This window comes from Pistacia vera, unplaced genomic scaffold (assembly GCF_008641045.1).
Source record: "Pistacia vera cultivar Batoury unplaced genomic scaffold, PisVer_v2 Contig361, whole genome shotgun sequence".
Taxonomy (NCBI): Eukaryota; Viridiplantae; Streptophyta; class Magnoliopsida; order Sapindales; family Anacardiaceae; genus Pistacia; species Pistacia vera.
Genome location: NW_022196181.1, coordinates 306,251 through 327,790, shown reverse-complemented (window position 1 = coordinate 327,790; position 21,540 = coordinate 306,251). Strand labels below are relative to the sequence as shown.

At 37.6% G+C, this 21,540-nt stretch overlaps 2 protein-coding genes across 2 annotated transcripts; one reads left to right on the top strand and one right to left on the bottom strand.

The window, feature by feature from the left end:
* Positions 1-7,540: 7,540 nt before the first annotated feature.
* Positions 7,541-8,093, bottom strand: LOC116140051 (peroxisomal and mitochondrial division factor 2-like). The gene is made up of 2 exons (XM_031425687.1): positions 8,064-8,093; positions 7,541-7,957 (listed from the first exon to the last, which is right to left on the bottom strand). Exons 1-2 carry the CDS (start codon positions 8,091-8,093, stop codon positions 7,541-7,543), a joined length of 447 nt encoding a protein of 148 aa, XP_031281547.1.
* Positions 8,094-8,178: 85 nt separating this feature from the next.
* LOC116140050 (extensin-2-like) lies at positions 8,179-19,105 on the top strand. Its single transcript, XM_031425686.1, is given in 3 exon segments — positions 8,179-8,515; positions 13,262-13,680; positions 18,165-19,105. Coding segments are annotated over 3 exon segments (1,485 nt in total). The 3' UTR covers positions 18,894-19,105.
* The last annotated feature ends 2,435 nt before the right edge of the window (positions 19,106-21,540 follow it).

The window sequence follows — 21,540 nt, the reverse complement described above, 5'->3', positions numbered from 1 at the left end:
TTTGTGTGTCCCACATATCACAAAGAATCTTCTTAGTGTGTCTAAACTAACTAAAGAAAATGATGTTTCGGTAGAGTTTTTTACTTATTCATGTGTGGTAAAGGACAAGATCTCCAAAACCATTCTTCTTCAAGGAATGCTTAAAGATGGTCTCTATCGACTACAAGTTCCAGCTCCAATCACTTCTTCTTTCATGGCTTCTCACCCAACTTCAAGTCTAAAAGCAGTTGTCCTACCTCATCTCTCCACTCTTTCAATAAAATAGTACCTACATCTGCATCATCTGCCAAACACTCATAGCTTCCTATCTCCATTCCCTTTAATAAATGTACTCCTGCATGTAATATTCCTTTCAATAACACTAATGTACAACATTCTGACTCTTTTGTCTTAGATGCTATGCACTTTGCAACTGATTACAATTCTATCAATAAATTGCATAAGTTTGAGTCTTTTCCAACACAAAAAACAAATATTATGCTATGGCATAAAAGGCTTAGCCATCCACACATGGCAGTCCTTACAAAAATCCTCCATGAATTAAAAATTCCTCATCACTCTAAGAATGATATTACATTTTGTCAAGCATGCAAGTATGGGAAGTTACATCAATCAACTTATCCTAGGTCCTCATTCCATGCATCTAAACCCTTAGAACTAATATACTCTAATCTTCGAGGGCCTTTTCCAGTCCCATCACCTGAAGGGTTCAAATATTACATCCAATTTTTGGATGATCACAGTAGATTGATGTAACAACTGCTGTAAGCTAATATAATGCATGCATAATAACAATAGAAAATTGGGCCCAAAAACTTTCTTTTCATTATAAGTCATATGCCTTTTATACACAAAGAGTATTGTTTACAAAATCATTTTTAAAGGACAAAACAGGAGAAACAGTGTAGCTATTGCTCCTCGCTTGCCGACGCCCCTCCGACTGCATCAACACCTAGATCCTGCATCCACAAAGGAAAAATAACGAGGTGAGCACAAAATAATGCTCAGTAAGTAAAACCTTCTATCTGTCTGTCCCCGTATGTATTAATCTTAATTCTTTCCTTACACTATTTCTGTTTCTATTTCTGTTTCTATTAAACATCATGGCCTTATCTTATCGGAGGTACGGCCGGATGGTGTTCACACAGCACCATCTCACTCTTCATGACTATCGGGTGGAATTCACACAGTACCAACCCGTTCTTAGTGACTACCGAGTGGGGATCACAAAGCACCTACTCGGTTTTCCTAACTATCGGGTGGAGATCACCTAGCACCTACCCGTTTCTCATGACTCTTGGGTAACGATCACCAAGCATTAACCCGTCTCTAGTCACTATCGGGTGATGATCACAAAGCATCAACCCGCTTCTACTAAATGTTGGATGATGGTCACAAAGCATCAACCCACTTATCTAACAACTAACCGGGTAGTGGTCACAAAGCATCTACCCATTTCTACTACTCATCGGGTGACGATCACAAAGCATCGACCCATCTCTAAGGGCTATTCGGGTGGTGATCACAAAGCATCAACCCGATTCCCATAACTGTCGGGTGATGATCACAAAGCATCAACCCATCTATACTACTCTTCTAATTCACTCTATTCTAGCATTTTTCATTCTCTCTACCCTTAGGGTAGTTGCATCCACCAAGTTCTCTACTCATAGAGTAATTGCATACACAAAGTTTCCTACTCTTTCTTAGGTCACTTTTCAATGCACAATTAGTGCCTATGGATGGTTCATCTCCACTAATGCACTTATGAAATGCCAACATGCAATGTTGCAAGAATTAAGGTTCACTACTCATACTCAAATCTCTATTAGGCATTTCATCAAACAACTCAAGTGCATTATAAAACTCTACTATAGCAATGATTCTAAATCTTTCTCTAACCATCCAAAATGGGGAGAAACCCCCTCACATAGCCACATAACCTGCCAAAGAAAGACACTTCCAAAAAGGGTTCCACAATACCCCTTCAATTCCATCTCAAACTACCTTTCCAACCCACAACTCACTTCTTATATTTGAAAGGCATAAACAACCACAAGGCACTAGAAATCTCTATTTACCTCAATAACATGGCATATAACATGTATATAACACACATACATAAGTGCTATCAAAACCCTAATCAAGAAAATTCCCCAAATCTCAACTTGGGTTGGGGTTTACTTACCTTGTTATGGAGAGACTTCACTAACTCTTCCTTTCACTTGGTTTGCTTGACTTTTTCTCTACTCTTAAACAAAGGAACGAAAACCCTCAATATTCAATAAATATACAAAAACTCACAAGACTTCACAACCAAAGCAAGAATCCTTACCTTAGGATGCCTTAGGTTGATTTTCTACCCCAAATCACTCCAAAGGCCCTTTAAAACTCCTTGATCAAAAGAAAGAGAAATTGAGAGGAAGCAAGAGAGGAAAGTGGCGTTGGAGAAGAAGAATGAGGGGTTTGCAATGTCCTAATTCCTTTTAACGAAATTTATACACAAGCATTCCCATTTTGACCTTACTCTTCTTTGGGAATTCTATCTATACCCTTTGATTCATTACAAACACACCCCCATATCAACATATTCTCCATGAAAAATCCTTACATTTTACTCCCCACTTTTCCTGCTAATTAGGGGTAGAATGGTCAAATTGCCCTTAGGGAAGAAAATATATAAAACTTAACAAACATTTTGGTCGGCCTGTCGCCGCGGCGAGGAAGCTTCTGTTGCCGCGGCGAAACTGTCCAGCATGTTTCCCCGTGGCTTCAACACCTCTTCGCCGCGGCGAAGCTTGGCACACTGAAGTTCTTCTATTTTCAACCAATTTCAGGGCAAGTATTCAACACAACCCTCAATCAAAGGTCAACCAAACAATATTACCAAGAAACCAACTCAAATAAGAGCAAAAGAAGAAACAATAACTATGTACCTCAAGTGGGGCGTTACAATTGACTTGGCTTTTACTTTTAAAAGCCAAATCTGAAACTCAGGCTGTTTTTAAGCAATTTCATGTCTTGGTTGAAAAACAATTTGATACCTCAATAAAATGTGTTCAAATCGATTGGGGTGGAGAATATAGAAGCTTAGTTCCCTACCTTCAAGAACATGGCATTCTTTTCAGGAATCCTTGTCCTCACACTCACCAACAAAATGGTAGAGTGGAGAGAAAACATAGACAAATTGTGGAACAAGGCCTTACCTTGCTAGCCCAAGCTTGTATGCCACTTAAATACTGGTGGTTTGAATTTCAAACTACAACCTATCTCACCAACATACTTCCCACACTAGTCCTGTCACATTTATCTCCATTTCAGGTTTTGTTTCAAACTCTACCAAACTATTCAACCATCAAAGTTATCGATTGTGTGGTTTACCCCTTTCTTAGACCATACAACAGTGACAAATTCAATTTTCATACTACCAAATGTATTTTTGTTGGGTATAGTTTACATCACAAGGGCTATAAGTGTTTGGATCCCTCTGGTCACATTTATGTCTGTCAAAGTGTGAGTTTTGATGAAATTGAATTTCCTTTTCAGTCTAGTAAAACATTTGTTTCTCTGTCTTCCAATGATTCACCTTCATTTGACTCTCATTCACATTCCTTTAATCATTCTGTGTGGCATTTACCTTCATCTACTTTACCTTCATCTCAACATTCCAATATATATTATATACCTCCTAATGGTCCTACCACACTTAATCAGTCTAAACTACCATATACATCACTTTCTAATCCAGCTCTTCAAATAATCTCCACCAGTCCTACCACACTACATCAGTCCAACACTTCAGATACATCGAACTCTACCCCAGTTCTCCAACCAACCTCTTCTTCCAATAAGTCTCCCACATTTGATCGTTCAACACATGACAGTACCCATTATTCTGTCCCAAACACATACCTATCAAATTAGTCTCAAACCTCTATATTATCACCTCAAACTTTAGATTCCAATGAGCCTTATGATTCTATTCCATTTTATATCTCTTTGCCTCTTACCCAACCCTACCCTCCATCATTAAATACACATCCTATGCTCACTAGGTCTAAGACTATAGCTCATAATAATGTCTTAGTTTCTTCTCTTGACACCAAAGAACCAGCTACAGTATTAGAAGCTCTCACTCATCCATCTTGGAAGGCTGCCATGCAAACTGAATTTGATGCCCTGCTGACTAACAACACTTGGGAGCTGGTTCCTCTCACATCTGAAAGGCACCCAATTGATAGTAAATGGGTGTTTAGGATCAAGTACAACTCTGATGGATCTGTTCAGAGGTTCAAAGCCAAGTTAGTGGCAAAAGGTTTCCAGCAAACTCTAGGTATAGATTACTTGGAAACCTTCAGTCCTGTAGTAAAGTCTCCCACCGTTCATGTGATTCTCAGCTTGGCAGTAAATAATGGGTGGGATATACAGCAGGTTGACATCAATAATGCGTTCCTAAATGGTGAACTTACTGAGGCAGTATACATGACTCAACCTGAAGGGTTTGTTAACCATGCACACCCTCATCATGTATGTAAACTAACCAAGACTCTCTATGGCTTAAAACAAGCACCAAGAGCTTGGTTTGAGAAGCTAAAAAGAGCATTTTTGCAGTGGGGTTTTACACATTTTGTGGCAGATTCAAGCCTTTTTGTTTACAAATAAGATGAGAAAATCATGTATGTCTTGGTTTATGTGGATGACATCTTTATTTATCAGAAATGATCCTACTTTAGTACAAGCTACTGTTCAAGATTTAAACACTCAAGTAAAGTATGGTTCAAGTAAACAATCATGTAGACTTAAAAATCTAAGGATCTTTAAGGTATTTTCTTGGCTTTGAAATATCCAGAACTTAGTCTGGCCTTTATATAAATCAAGTAAAGTATGCCAAAGATCTTTTGGAAAGAACTAACATGGGAAAATGTAAGCCTTGTACTACCCCTATGGCTCTCGGCACCAAGTTAACTTTGGATGACAGTGAGCCTTATGAAAATCCAGCTCTTACTAGAAGCACAATAGAAGCTCTATAGTACTTGACTTTATCTAGACCTGGTATTGCCTATTGTGTCAACAAATTAAGCCAGATTCTCAAAGCTCCCACATAGCTACACTGGCAGGCCTACAAGAAGTTACTTCGGTACATTAAAGGCACAACTCAGTATGGCTTACAATTCACTAAAAGTCACAGATTAAACCTGGAGTGTTACACAGACGTTGACTGGGCAAGCAGCCTTGAAGACCCCAGGTCCACCAGTGGCTATTGTGTCTTCCTTGGTTCAAATATGCTTCAATAGACCTCTAGAAAATAGAAGGTAGTAGCCCTATCATCCACTGAAGCAGAATAAAGAGCTCTAGCTCAAGGTGCTATAGAATTGACTTGGTTTTGTAGTCTTTTCTTTGAACTTGGCCTTCCTCTGTCAGAAATTCTAGTCATCTTATGTGACAACCAGAGTGCTGGATCATTGGCATCTAATCCTATCTTCCATGGTAGGAATAAGCACATTAAGCTTGATGCTCATTATGTGCGAGAGCAAGTCACTACCAATAAACTAAAAGTTCAATATGTACCCACTGAGTTTCAAAAAGCTAATATCTTTACTAAAGCTCTTCTAGCTTCTAGGTTTGAATTTTTAAGGAACAAACTCACAATACAAGCTTCTTCCAGCTGCTGAAGTCCTTGATGAATTCTTTCTACTGCTGAGCAACCACTACATTAGTGAATTCTTTCATGAGTGATTGAGAAGTCCCTTGATGAAGTTCATTCTACTGCTGAGCAGCTACTACATTGGCGAAATCTTTCACAAGTGATTGAGACTTCTTACATCTGGTGAGAAGTGTCTTAATGAGTTCTATTCACTGCTAAGCAACCACTACATTAGTGAATTATTTCATAAGTGATTGAGAGGTCTCTTGATGAGTTCCGTCTATTGTTGAAGCTTCAAAGGTCCAGCTTACGGGTGGATGTTAGGATGTGAAAATGTTGAAGCTTAGAGGTCCAGCTTACAGGTGGATGTTAGGATGAGAAAATGCTGAAGCTTAGAGGTCTAGCTTACGGGTGGATGTTAGGATGTGAAAATGCTGGAACTTTGACTCACGTTGACTATCAAGAGCTTACTGTTAAAGAGTTTGTTAAATCTGTTTACTGTTTCTGTTATTCTGTTAATCACATGCTTTAAGTTTGTTAACACAGTTTTGTATGAATACAGCCTGTAGCTGTTAATAAATAATAAGAAAAACAGATTACTCTCTCTCTTAAACTTTCCCTTTTTCTTCTTTCATTTTTCCTGCACTTTATCAGCTGCTTTCATAGTTGGTTTCTAGTTCATCTCTAATTATATCTCATTTTATTCTCCTCTCCTTCCACATTTTTTCTCACTTAAAAACGGACTCTCTTGGCCTTTCGCTAGGCTAAACCTCAACACTAAGCTAAAATGAACAAGGTCTAACCATTGACAATTTATAGCTTGTTTTGATACATAAAGACATGAATTTAATGAGATTTAAGGAGCACCATAGTTGTTCCACCCGCTATACACCAAGCCAAATTTATCAACGGGAGATCACAACATTTTCTTCCAGTCAATAATATGACAATCGGGAAATGTTTTTGGTCCCCGCTAATTTATTAATTGCCCCCGTTTAAAGGATAAAATAGTAATATAATTTAATAATAAATGGTACTTATAAAAAAGTGAGTGTACTTAGCAAAATTCTTATTTTTTTGTTTCATAAAAATAACCAACCACCAGTCAATCTTTCACTTCAACTCATTAATAAGCTCGAGCCTAGAGTACTTAAAAAAAAAAAAAAAAAAAATCATATTCTCACAATAATCAAAGAACATTTTTGTCGTCAATTATTTGCAATCTTTCAATAAATATAAAAGAATTTTTTTCTTCCATAAAGAATAAATATGTTTAATGCAACACACATTTGTTTGAAATAGAATAACATAAGTGAAATAGATATTTCTCATTGTATAATCTTTATTTATCTATTGAATTAATAGACTTTTAGAATTGTTAGGAGGTTCTTGATCTTTATTTACGAATATTTTTCAATTAACAATAAAAAATGGTATACTTTAATTAAATATGAAGTAATTTATAATTTTACCCTCTTTTAAATAAAAGATTTTTTTTTGGGGGGAGGGACAATAATGCTACGGACACCGGTATTTTTACACCGAAATATTGTATCGGCTTACGTGTCCCGTGATTCATACTAGTAAATCAGACACGTTTTACGTTATTAAATTTTTTTTAGTGAACGGTTGTTCATCAACTATGGACGACCGTTCATTTACTATGGACTCTCGTTCATATTATATGGACGAAGGTTCATTTATTATGGACAAGCGTCCTCATTTAAAGGATGCCCGTCCATAATGTAAATATAAAAAATGAAAAAAAACTGGATGCTCGTACCTAACGTGTAAAAAAATAAAATTTTAAATAAAATAAAGGGTCAGCCGTTCACCATTTCTGGACGGCCGTCCCTTGATCAAAATTGGAAGTTATCTTTTTCTTGAGTCCACTAATCACGTCTTCGCCTCGTCAATCTCTTTCTCCAACTCAGTAATCTTGGCCTCCATTTCCTTGGATTTGCTCTCTGATTCCTTCAAACTTCCCTCCACTGACTTCTTCTCAACTATCCACTTATCTAATTCAAACTCCAAAACATTAACTTTCTTCTTAAACCCACTAATTTCCCTCTCTTTGTCATCAATTTTTTCCCTCATTTCCTCTTCAACTCTCACGCTTTTACTCTTCTCTTCCAATTCCCTCACTTCCAAAGTCCCAACTTTTCTTTCCAACTCCCTCACTTTCTTCTCACTATCAACTTTCTCACTCTTCAACCCATCAATTTCTTTCTCTAATCCCTCCAATTTCACTCCCTTCTCTTCCAGACTCTTCTTCAACTCTACCACCTCAGCACTTGCCTCATCCCTTAGATGCTGTCAAAAATCTGTAATTTTTCTTTTATCAATTTCTTTCTCAAAAATGCTGTCAGAAACGACCTTGCTTCCCTAGATGATGTCAAAAATCTTTAGGAATCCTGACTCTCTTTGTTGTATCAAACTGATGGCCCATGAGGGACGGCGCGGTTTTACTGATAAAATTAATAAATTAATAGGGGCTAAAATCACGTCTTGTAACAATCTTGTCGACAGTATTTATGTCTGGTTCAAGTCACCCCTTGGTGGGATATGTTTACAAGTCGCCGCCTTCTCAATCTTACAAGCCACCAAATTCTTACCCTCACAAATCTCCTTATGTATACAAACCACCACAAAATTCTCCATCCCCATCGCTATCGCCATCACCTCCTCCTCCATATGTTTACAAGTCCCCGCCACCACCTTCTCCTTCACCACCTCCTCCATATGTTTATAAGTCACCGCCACCGCCACCGCCACCGCCACCTCCATCACCATCTCCTCTTCCTCCTTATGTTTACAAGTCCCCGCCACTACACTCGCCTCCACCACCTCCTCTATATGTTTACAAGTCCCCGCCACCACCTTCTCTGTTGAAGATTGGTTCTGTGCTCGAAGTAAGATTTGTTGTAAGTTGAAACTGCTTTGCTGCTGTGGATGGACGTGCATGGTGCTGTTCCAAGTTCAGTAGCTTTTATATTTTAGTGTTAATTTTGAATTAGTTGACTCAGCTTATTTTGTAATGAAGTTGTTTGAAGTTGTTGGAAGTGAGTGGTTTAGCTGAGATTAAGTGAAAGTTCTGACAGTAGTTGGAACATTAAACAACAGCATGTTATATTCAGTTTTCTGTCTAATGAAAAGTAGTCCAGTTTTTATTCACTCTCTCTCTTTTCTTTGGACAACCGGCATTTACAAAAACACTAACATGGTATCAGAGCTCCATTAACCAACAATCTTCTAACAAGTTCACTCAAAAAAACTCATCCCAAAATCACCATCAAACTACAGTCTTACGCAAGAACAAAATTTTTCAAAAAAACTGCAACCAGTTTTACGCATGGCTTCTCAATCTGCGTCTCTCTCACCTCCAGTGTTCAATGGGGACCAGTATCACATTTGGACTATTAGAATGAAAGCCTACCTAAGAGGACAAGGGCTGTGGCAATATGTGGAAGAGGAGAAACAGCCACCACAACTTGGTCCAAACCCAACTTTGAATCAAATGAGAATGTATGAAGAGGAAATGTCTAAAGCTCCAAGAGCTCTTTCTTACATACATTCGGTAGTAACAGACCTTGTATTTACAAGGATAATGGCGTGTGAAACTGCAAAGGAAGCTTGGCATAGCCAAAGAGAAGAGTTCATGGGAAGTGACACAACCCGTAACAGGCAAGTCATGAACCTGCGCAGGGAGTTTGAAATGCTGAGAATGCAGGAGGTAGAGAAGGTTAAAAAGTATGTAGATAGACTCATGAGTGTGGTGAACAAAATCAGATTATTGGGAGTTGAGATGAGTGACAAGATGATAGTTGAGAAAGTGTTAGTCAACCTTCCGGAAAGGTTTGAGTCCAAGATATCTTCCTTAGAAGATTCAAAAGATCTCTCCCAAATCAGCCTCACTGAATTGGTCCATGCCTTGCAGGCCCAAGAACAAAGAAGGTTGATGAGGCAGGAGGACTCAAATGAAGGTGCTATGTTGGCTGCTCAAAAGGGAGTGAATATGCAGTGTAGTAATAGAAAATATGCTGGGGATAAGAGAGGAAAAGAGAGAGCTGGTGGACAGTGGGGAAAACAGGGTGGAGGAAGAAATTATCCACCATGTTCCCACTGCAAAAAGAAGGGACATCCAGACAGCAAGTGCTGGTTCAGGCCTGGGATTCAATGCAGGGGATGCAAGCAGTTTGGCCACATTGAAAAAGTGTGCAGGAACAAGGCTGCACAGCCACCATAGCAAGCACAAAGTGCAGATGACCAGCAGCAAACCAGTGAACCAGAACAACTGTTTATAGCTTCATGCTACTCAATGCAGACCAACAAGATGTTTGGCTGATAGACAGCGGATGTACTAACCACATGGCAGCAAATGTGGAGAATTTTGTTAGACTGGACAGGACTTACAGCTCCAAGGTTAAGGTTGGAAATGGGGACTATGTGGAAGCAAGAGGAATTGGAGATGTAGCAGTCCAAACTCAGGCAGGGACTAAGGTTATTTCTAATGTTCCATTTGTACCTGAAATTGCACAAAATTTGCTAAGTGTAGGTCAAATGTTAGAGAAAAATTATACCTTGCATTTCCAAAACCATTCATGCATTATAAAGGATAGTGAGGGAAATGAGTTGTTGAGTGTAAGGATGCTTGGTAAAAGCTTTCCTCTGGACTGGAAAAAACCAGAAAACTCAGCATTAATCACCAAGGTTGAAGAGTCTGAGTTATGGCATAAAAGACTTGGGCATTTTCATTACCTTGGAATTAAAGAGCTCAAGTCAAGGGACATGGTATTAGACCTGCCCGAGATAGAGGAGAAAATGACTTTGTGCACAACTGCCAGCTTGGCAAACTCAACAGGCCATCATTCCCTTCGGATCAAGCCTGGAGAGCAAGTCACAAGCTGCAATTGATCCACTCGGATGTGTGTGGTCCAATGAAGACAGAATCTTTAAATGGCAGCAGGTACATTGTACTTTTCATTGATGATTTTTCAAGGGTGGCTTGGGTTTATTTCTTGAAGCAGAAAAATGAAGTGGCTGCTGTGTTCAAACAATTTAAGTTGCTGGTGGAGAATGAAGTTGGAACCTTGATCAAAGCAGTAAGGACAGACAATGGAACAGAGTAAACTTCAAATGAGTTCAAGACAGTCTGCAGCCTAGCTGGAATATAGCAGCAGTTCACAGCACCATACACCCCTCAATAGAATGGTGTTTGTGAAAGAAGAAACCGAACCATTATGGAAATGGCTAGGTGTATGATGGCTAGAAAAAACCTCCCTAAAATGTTCTGGGCAGAAGCTGTTAATACAGCAGTTTTCCTGCTGAATAGGCTACCCACCAGGGCAGTCAAACATCAAACACCAATTGAGGCATGGACTAGAGTCAAGCCAGCAGTAGGGAACCTGAAAGAATTTGGAAGCATAGCCTATGTGATGATCCCAGCCAGCAAAAGGTCCAAGTTGGATGACAAGGCAGAAATTGGGATATTTATAGGCTACAGCAGCAACTCTAAAGCTTATAGAGTTTATGTTCCTGAGTCCAAAAGGATTGTAATCACAAGGGACATAAAGGTTGATGAATGTGGAGTCTGGAATTGGGAAGAAAAAAGGGTTGATGTGCAGACTGAATCAAGTCAGAATGAGAGAAGAGAGGGACTGATTCAAGAGGCAGATTCAGATAAGAAAGAAGAACATGCTGTTAGAGGAACTAGAACTCTGGCTGATGTGTATGACAGGTGCAATATGGCAGTGGTGGAACCAAGATGCTACCTGGATGCTGCAAAATCTGAATTGTGGAGGGCTGCAATGCAGGAAGAACTGAGTATGATTAATAAAAATCAAACCTGGAAATTGGTACCAAGACCTGAAAAAAGGAAAGTCATTCAAGTGAAATGGATTTTCAAACTAAAAATCAACCCTGATGGCTCAATCTACAAGCACAAAGCAAGGCTGGTGGTAAAGGGTTTTGCACAGCAACTAGGTATTGATTTTTCAGAAACCTTTGCCCCAGTTGCTAGGCAAGACACAATCAGGCTGCTATTGGCACTTGCAGCTCAGTTTAATTGGAAAATTTTCCAGCTGGATGTCAAGTCAGCATTCCTGAATGGATGGATTTCAAAGGAGCTGTATGTAGAGCAACCCGAAGGCTACAAGGTTGAGGGAAAGGAGGACTATGTGTACTTACTAAGGAAGGCCTTGTATGGCTTGAAGCAGACCCCTAGAGCCAGGTACAGCCAAATAAATGACCATTTGTGCAGCCTTAGATACACTAGAAGTCCTAATGAACACACTCTCTACATTAGGAAAACTAAGAAAGGAGTGGCTGTGGTTTCCCTCTATGTTGATGACTTGTTGGTGACAGGAATTAATCCTGATGAATTGGACCAGTTCAAGTTAGATATGCAAGCTGAATTTGAAATGACAGATTTGGGATTGATGAAGTACTTTCTTGGCATGGAGATAACTCAGGTTGTTGGTGAGATTTTTGTGTGTCAACAAAGGTATGCAACCGAGCTTCTCTTAAGGTTTGGAATGGAGAATTGCAAACCAGTGAATACTCCTCTGGTTCCCAACCTGAAATTAAGCAAAACAGATGGTGCAGAGAGGGTTGATGAAGGGAAATACAGAAGCTTAGTGGGAAGTCTGCTGTATTATACAGCCACCAGACCTGACCTTATATTCACAGCAAGTTATCTCTCAAGGTTTATGAGCAACCCAAGTGAATTGCCTCTTAAGGCTGCAAAACGTGCGCTGAGATATGTAAAGGGAACCATCATGTTAGGCATCTATTTTAGGAAAGCTGAAAGTCTGAAATTGTTGGGGTACATTGACAGTGATTGGGCTGGATCCCTGGATGATGCAAGAAGCACTTCTGGTTATGTGTTTTATCTGAATAAGGGTGCAATCAGTTGGCTATCAAGGACGCAAGAGACCGTGGCACAGTCTACTGCTGAAGCTGAATATGTCTCTGCTACAGCAGCAGTGAACCAAGCTATGTGGCTGAGGAAAATGTTGGATGACTTGCTCCAAGTGCCCTATGTGATAACCAGTCGGCTGTGGCAATGGCAAAGAATCCTGTACTCCACGGTAGAACTAAGCATATTAAGATCAAGTATCATGCTGTTAGGGAAGCTGAACAGAGTGGGGAAGTAACCTTAGTGCACTGCAGAGGGGAAGATCAGGTTGCTGACATAATGACAAAGGCATTATGCAAATCCAAGTTTGAAGCCTTTAGGCTAAAACTTGGTGTTTCCAGCCAAAGCACCAAGGTGGAGTGTTGAAGATTGGTGTTGTGCTGGAAGTAAGATTTATTGTAAGTTGAAGCTGCTTTGCTGCTGTGGATGGACGTGTATGGTGTAGTTCCAAGTTCAGTAGCTTTTATATTTTAGTGTTAATTTTGAATTAGTTGACTCAGCTTATTTTGTAATGAAGTTGTTTGAAGTTGTTGGAAGTGAGTGGTTTAGCTGAGATTAAGTGAAAGTTCTAACAGTAGTTGGAACATTAAACAACAGCATGTTATATTCAGTTTTTTGTCTAATGAAAAGTAGTCCAGTTTTTATTCACTCTCTCTTTTCTTTGGACAACGGGCATTTACAAAAACACTAACATTCTCCTTCACCTCCACCTCCTTATGTTTACAAGTCTCCTCCGCCTCCGTCTCTCTCACCACCTCCTTCATATGTTTACAAGTCTCCTTCTCCACAATCCCCATCACCTCCTCCTCTTCCTCCATCTCTGTGCCCGCCTCCTCCATATGTTTATAAGTCGCCCCCACCTCCATCTCCGTCTCCACCTCCTCCATATGTCTATAAATCTCCACCACCACCACCTCCACCTCCTTTTCCATCACCTCCTCCTCCTTATGTCTACAAGTCCCCACCCCCTCCATCCCCATCACCTCCACCTCCTTACTACTATAAATCTCCTCCTCCACCATCTCCCTCACCTCCTCCTCCCTACTATTACAAATCACCACCACCACCTTCTCCTTCACCACCGCCACCTTATTACTACAACTCCCCACCACCTCCCAAGGTTTAGTAATCAAGTCATTGTTTCCACTCAGAGCAAGTCCACTTCATCAATCCACCATGTTGACAGACAATATTTGTCGACTACATTTTGGAGGCAGATTTGCATGATTTAAGCCATCGCTCTGTTGGTCAGACAAATAACAATCTTAAAAGAAGACATTGTTGTATACTTCTTTACAGCATTTTACTATTTACATGTACTTTATATACACAGTTTCTTATTCCAGAAATAATTAAACTTTTATATTAATTGTTGTTTATATACAGTATTGTTATGTCTAAAACGTCAAGCTTATGTCAGTCCAATAAATATCTTTTTGTACTAGCTCTCAAGCTCATATCTCTTCAAAGATATTCATACTAACCCTATCTCATTTCAAGAGATGAATGGACGAGAGCCTTCCATGTGTGAAGGCAACTTGCAAAACACTCATTACATTGAGTGCAAATGTGTATAAATTGACACTTTTCTTCCCGAAGAGGGAGGCTGAGCATATGAGAGCTGGGCATAGATTTGAGTTCAATTCTTTCTCTCTGTAAACACTGTATTTCTTTATCTTTGTATGTCTCACGAGCAATATCATAGAAATAGTCAGAGATCGATAAAATAACAGTAGATGTAAGAGTCGCTTGTTTGAGCATCCGAACCACTATAAAAACCTCTCTTGTTAGCTTTTTATTTATGTTTTCTGCAACATATATAATCTTAGCTCCATATTCAAATCTCATGGATTCATCACGTGTAATTTCTAAGACCCTCTTAGCACTTTGCACATGCGAGTCTTTGGCGTCCGAAATCAAGTATCAACAAGTATATTAACTTGATCGATGTCACACTATCTCTCAAACTAAGTTCACTGAATAAGACTTCGTGCATGCATATGGATAGGATATTAACTTGATCGATGTCACACTATCTCTCAAACTAAGTTCACCGAATAAGACTTCGTGCATGCATATGGATAGGACTAATTAGTAAACTAGTTATAATTGACAGATTATTATAAATTAAGATGATTGAAAACTAAACTTTAGATGTGATATATTATCAATACTCTAAACACGTGAGAACCTATAAGCGATCAATTGTTTTGTAGCATCAAAACAAAATTCAGGACACGCCAACAGTTTGATATTTGATTAGCACTCCTTTCTACTTCCGAAATATTAAACACAAAGTTCATAATTTTAAGTGAAACAAAAGTTGTATACTCAACATATATTTACAAGTCTCCACCGTTACCTCCCCCACAACCTCATTTCTTTAAACTGTAAGTCATGTACCCACAACTCAAAGGTGTTTCAAGCTCTTAGTTTCTGCCACGACAAGATACTGATCCATCTATACAACATTTAGCTAAGCATAATTTGTATGTAAAAAAAAATTATAATAAAAGCATTAAAAAAAAATTTACGCACAAATTTGATAAGCCGAAATATTACCGAGATCTACTAACGGCTCACCGCTTTTATTTTCTGAATAATGCAAAACAATTTTAGATTCTATAAGACAAATAAATGAAATAATAAATAAAACTCAACTCCCAATTGTCATCCCCATCCCCTTTTGGCTATTATATGCTCTCGGATTACTCATTTCATTCTCCTCTCCTTCCACATTTTTTCTCACTTAAAAACGGACTCTCTTGGCCTTTCGCTAGGCTAAACCTCAACACTAAGCTAAAATGAACAAGGTCTAACCATTGACAATTTATAGCTATACTTTGGGCTTGTTTTGATACATAAAGTCATGAATTTAATGAGATTTGAGGAGCACCGAGTACTCAAAAAAAAAAAAAAAAAAAAAAAAATAAAAGAATCATTTCTCACAATAATCAAGAACATTTTTGTCATCATTATTACAATCTTTCAATAAATAATAATTTTTTTTCTTCCATAAGAATAATATATTTAATGCAACACACCTTTGTTTGAAATAGAATAAGTGAAATAGATTTTTCTCATTGTATAATCTTTATTTACATTTATTAATAGACTTTTAGATTTGTTAGAGTTCTTGATCTTTATTTACGAATTTTTCAATTAACAATAAAAAATGGTATATTAATAAATATGAAATAATTTACAATTTTACCCTCTTTTAAATAAAAGATGGGGGGTTACTGAAAATTAATAAATTAAGGGGCTAAAATTACTTCTTGTAACAATCTTGTCGACAGTATTTATGTCTGGTTCAACTCACCCCTTGGTGGGATATGATTAGTGAGTCCAACTTACCTCTTGGTTGGTTTGAGAAACCAAAACCCAAATAATAATGATAACCTTAGGTTAACTTATTTTGACACTTGTCATGGCTTAAGTTGTTGGTTGACTACCCAAAAATTAGCATATTAAAAAAAATTTTCCCATTTCTCATCCATTTGTATCATTCGATCGCAACGCTTGTCTCTTTCTCCCGTAAGAACTTGTTACTTCTCCACTTAAAATAACACAACTATGAATTTTTCTTTGGCTAGTGTTGGGCAATTGGCAAAAAAAATAAAAAAAAAAAAAGTAAAAATCTAAAAAGGAAGATGATTGGAATTTTGTAATTATAATATTTAATTGAGGCATACATTCATCGGTCTTTTTACTCTTACATGTGTTCTTCTAGATGTCATTTTAGTAGACAGTCATTCAGTGAATTTCTTGTTCTTTTTTTCATCAATCTTTATATATTTACTGTTATAAATTTCAGAGAAAGTCTTTAGCAGAACTAACAAATCACAAGTATCTAATAAAATATCCTTAGATTTTAATGGCCTTTAGTTTGCATTTCAATTGCCAAGTTATAACTTGAAATACCGATTAATTGTAGAGCTAAACAATCATGCCCAGTAGAATATAGATATGTGTACAAAATGTTGTAACTTTTGAAAGATATGTATTTATATAGATATGGTACAAATTTTACATGCAAACTATATAAAATTTAATAAAATGAGATAACGAAAACTAAAAAATAAGGTTAAACAACTAACACAGACGATGTAATGATAGATATAAAACAATATCATCAAATATATTTACAAATTTTGGTAGATAGTATTGATAAACTCTTTCATATTGAAAATTGTAAAAGTTTGTCTTTTAACGTTTAACACTTTTTTTTTGGTAACCGGAGTATCTAGGCCAACTTACGCGCACCTCAACTAATCATCAGGGTTTATTGAATATCCTATAAACTCAAAAGATCAGGTAAGCCACAATGTTATTGTGATAGGTGACCCCAGGTTTGACCCTATAAATTTTTTTTTATAACCGGGGTGTTCGGGCCAGCTTATACGTATTTCAACTAATCTCCAAGATCCATAAACACCCTACAAGCTTAAAAGACCAAATAAGTCATAAGTTATTGTGGTATGTAACTTAAGGTTTGAATCCAGAAACTTAAATAATAAAACAAACTTTTTTTACTGTTAGGGTAACCCTTACGTTTTTTACTTTTAATATTACCATAATATTAAGCGTATTTTTTAAAAAAAAAAAAAAAAAAAAAAAAAAAAAAAAAAAAAAAAAAAAAAAAACTATGCTAATGTCGTCTTTTCTACGCATCGCCGACGTTCATACTTTTGACTCTAAATAAGAAGGTTGACTATGATCAGACTGCTTAGTTTGTGTCAGTTCATGAAAAAGGAAAACTAAATAAGCTGTAAAGGCGAAAGGAAACAAAAAAAAAAAAAAAAAGTATTTAACTCGTGAATTAGTCCTGGGTGCAACTTGACACTCGATCAATTTGAATAGGAGACTTCAGAAACTACAAAGAGGGTGGGTTGATTTATTTTTAATGAAGAGTAGTTGAAATGCCAACCACACTTGACAGTAGATTACAGCTTTTTTGAACAAATATTTCAAACCTTCGACTCACTGAATCTAGGTAGCTTCCTCATAACACCGACCAAATGTTTTCGAACCAGAATTCCCTCCTGATATGAGTTTTTACCAAGTAAATAAAACTTATGATCGGTAGATACAGAATGAAATTATAACAAATAGATTTTTATCATAAATTAATTAAACTACATCTGAATAATCAGTTCATTAAAAGCTCTACAAAGTAAATCTTCGGAAGTAAGACTGTAAATATCTCTTTATGTTACTAGAGTTGTTCTTCTTGTATAAAATTGACTGCTTCAAGGAACTTGCTCTAGTTGTACAATGTTAATGGACATCGTAAAGGCAGTTGGGTTCCCACTATGTATTTTTTTTTCAACATATATACATATTACTTAAAATATGTAAAATGAACTTGTCAAAGACAGGAAACTTGATGCATGCACCATTAAAGAATTGATTTAAAGAGTGAAGAAATCACTATATAAACTTCATCATTCTTATTTGTTTTCATTCAAAACTTGTCCTTTAATCTCTTATAGAGGACAAGAAGAATTTAGAGTTGCCAAAATGGCCAGGATTTGGCCTCATCTTCTAGCGTGTGCCTTGGCATTGTGCCTTGTTGCCTCTAACGTAACTGCTGCCTACAAGGCTCCCACTTATGCTTCGCCACGTCCAACGACACCGTATATTTACAAGTCGCCGCCACCTCACTCTCACAAGCCACCAAATTCTTATCCTTACAAATCTCCTTATATTTACAAGCCACCACCACAACATTCTCCATCCCCTCCTCCTCCATCGCCGCCACCGCCCTCTCCTTCACCACCTCCTCCTTACCTTTACAAGTCCCCGCCACCACCTTCTCCTTCACCACCTCCTCCATATGTTTATAAGTCCCCGCCACCTGCATCACCCTCGCCTCCTCCTTATTTTTACAAGTCGCCACCACCACCTCCATATGTTTATAAGTCTCCTCCTCCACCATCTCCATCACCTCCACCTCCTTATGTCTACAAATCCCCTCCCCCACCATCTCCCTGTCCCCCTCCTCCATATGTTTATAAGTCACCCCCACCTCCATCTCCATCTCCACCTCCTCCATACATTTACAAGTCACCACCACCTTCACCCTCCCCTCCTCCTCCATACATTTACAACTCCCCACCTCCACCTTCACCATCACCTCCTCCTCCATACATTTACAAGTCTCCACCACCACCTTCTCCTTCACCTGCTCCTCCATAAATTTACAAGTCCCCACCACCACCTTCTCCATCACCTCTTCCTCCATACATTTACAAGTCTCCACCACCACCTTCTCCTTCACCTCCGCCACCTTATTTCTACAACTCAGTACCACCTCCTAAAGATTACTAAACAAGTCACTTTCTCTACTCAGAGCAAGTCCACTTCATCAATGCACAATGTTAGCTGATAAAATTGGTTTGATTACATTTTGGAGGCAGATTTGCATAATTTAATTCATCACTCTGTTGGTCAGAAAAATAACAATCTTAAAGAAGACATCATGTTAAACTTCTTTGTAGCTTTTCAATTGTACTTTCTACACAATTTATTTCTGTTTTTACAAAGTGTTATATTCAATAAAATTCTTGTTCCAGAAATAATGGAACTTTTATATTAATTTGTAGTTTATATATAGTACATTAACTTGATCCCTCTCAAACTCTATCAAACTAAGTAATAAATTAGATATACATATTAATTAATAATACTACTCAGTTTGAGAGAGTTCGAGATCGATCAAGTTTGGGGTTAGCTATACGCCTATACCCAAGGGTTGTTGGGATTCGTTATACCCAAAGGTCTTGTGTTCGAGTCATAGGAGAGGCAATTATTGGGTTTACCTAAGAAAATACTGCTTTTCCCAAAATTTATCCCTAGTTTTATATTCCAAGTTTATCGTACCTGAAATTGACATGTAATAACCATATAATCGACATATTATTTACAAGGTGAAAATAAAATATTTGGAAGGAATAGTTTTACTTTATGTCAATACCCTTAGTACACGTGAGTGAGATTCAAAGAGAAAACGAAAAATAAGGGAGCTAATTGAGTAAGAACTTACAGTGTTTTTATTTCTTGTTAACTAACTGATACAAGAAGAAGACTGCTCTTTTTTATATGAAATAAGAGAGAGTCAAAATGACACTGTTACAAGACAAGTGGGATTTACAACTTTGACCCACTTTGACTCCTTTTAGCTTTGGTCAACACTTCCCCTCAAATACAGCTGGGGTATTAACCTTGCTTCAATCAACATTCTAACATTTCCTCTCAATTACAGCTGGGGTAATACTTCAATCAATATGCCAACACTCCCTTCAAATACAGTTGGGTAAAAATAAAAAAAAAATCAGTATAGTCAAACAAATCAACAAACTAACTTGTGCAAATCAACAAACAAACTATAGCTATTCTGCACTTTATCATTGGCAAACTATGCAACAGACTGTAGCTCTGTTTCACTACTTCAGTTTCTAAAATGTATTAGTTCAGCTCAGTAGCTCTGCTTCACGCCTTCAGTCTCAAAAAAAGCATAAGTTCATTTCAGATTTCATTTTGAAATTCTCAGACGTCATTCTCAAATTTTATACAGCAAAATCAACTGCTTCCCACAAAATCAGAACTTCTCAACGTTTACAAACCACAGATTCAGCACACAACTTCAGTTTGTATGCAGAAAAACTTTAAAGCAGAGATTTAGAACATCCCAGCTTTCTCACGAACTTAGTATACAACTTCAGAAATATTTGCACATGTCAGGAAAACTTTAGTGCATATTTTCAGAGAAGCTCACATCTCAGGGAATAGTTTCAGAACCACATAAAAGAAACTCTTGCGCCAAAAAAAAAAAAAAAAAAAAAATTCAGTGCAGACTTCAGAGAAACTTTTGCACATTTTAGTGCATACTTCAGAAAAACTTTTGCACATTTCAGTACACACTTCAGGGAAACTTTTGTACATTTCAGTGCATACTTCAGAAAAATAAAAAAATAAAAAAAAACTTTTGCACATTTTAGTGCATACTACTTTAGAGAAACTAGAGGGACTTTTGCACAGAAGCTTGTGCGCACAACTGCTCATAATTTCAGAAACTTAGAAAGTCCTTCACACATTCAACGCAGAGCACCACAAACTCATCACTTTTCACAACTATTCTCAAACTGAGTGCTGCAGTAATTCAGATAAATGCAACACACATCACACAAATTCAGCCTTCAAAATAGAATGTGATTAGAATAAAGGAACAGACTTGCAGAATCTTCAGCAATATGGCTCAGTTCAGATTTTCTCAGCAGAAATCTTCACCTCAACAACATTGAGTTTCTGTTTCAGCTTCTGAAATTGAGCTACTGATAAAGATTTTGTTAATATGTCAGTGATTTGCAATTTTGATAGAACATATTGCACTATGAATTTCTTGGCTAGAACCTTATCTCAGATGTGATGCATGTCTATTTCAATATGCTTAGTTCTAGCATGAAATACAGGGTTGGAAGCCAAAGCTCCTGCACTAAGATTGTCACACCAAATGACATGAGTGGCAAATAATGTAATCCCTAACTCAGAAAACAGGCTATTTAACCAAGCTAATTCAGTTGCAGTATGTGCAAGGGCTTTGTATTCAGCCTCTGTTGAAGACAAGGCAACAACTTTCTGCTTGCAAGAACTCTATTGAATTAGGTTGGGTCCTAGGTAAATGCAATAACCACTTGTAGACCTCCTATCGTCAAGATTGCTTCCCTAATCTGCATCGGTATAGCATTCAACACAAAAGGCAACTGTTGGTTTGAATTGTAACCCATGAAACTGAGTGCCTTTAAGGTATCGCAATACCCTTTTGCAGGCCTGCCATTGAAGCTCGGTTGGAGCTTGAAGAAATTGACTAAGCTTGTTAACTGTGAAGCTTATATCTGGTCTTGTCAAAGTCAAGTATTGTAGAGCTCCAATGGTACTTCTATATAGGCTAGGATCCTTGAACAACTCACTATCAGAG

Bases quoted from the DNA above. Each gene is read 5' to 3' on its own strand.
- LOC116140051 (XM_031425687.1), bottom strand. From the start codon at position 8,093: ATGGGCCATCAGTTTGATACAACAAAGAGA. The intron at 7,958-8,063 runs GTCAGGATTCCT...GATTTTTGACAG, and splicing joins AGTTTGATACAACAAAGAGA to CATCTAAGGGATGAGGCAAG.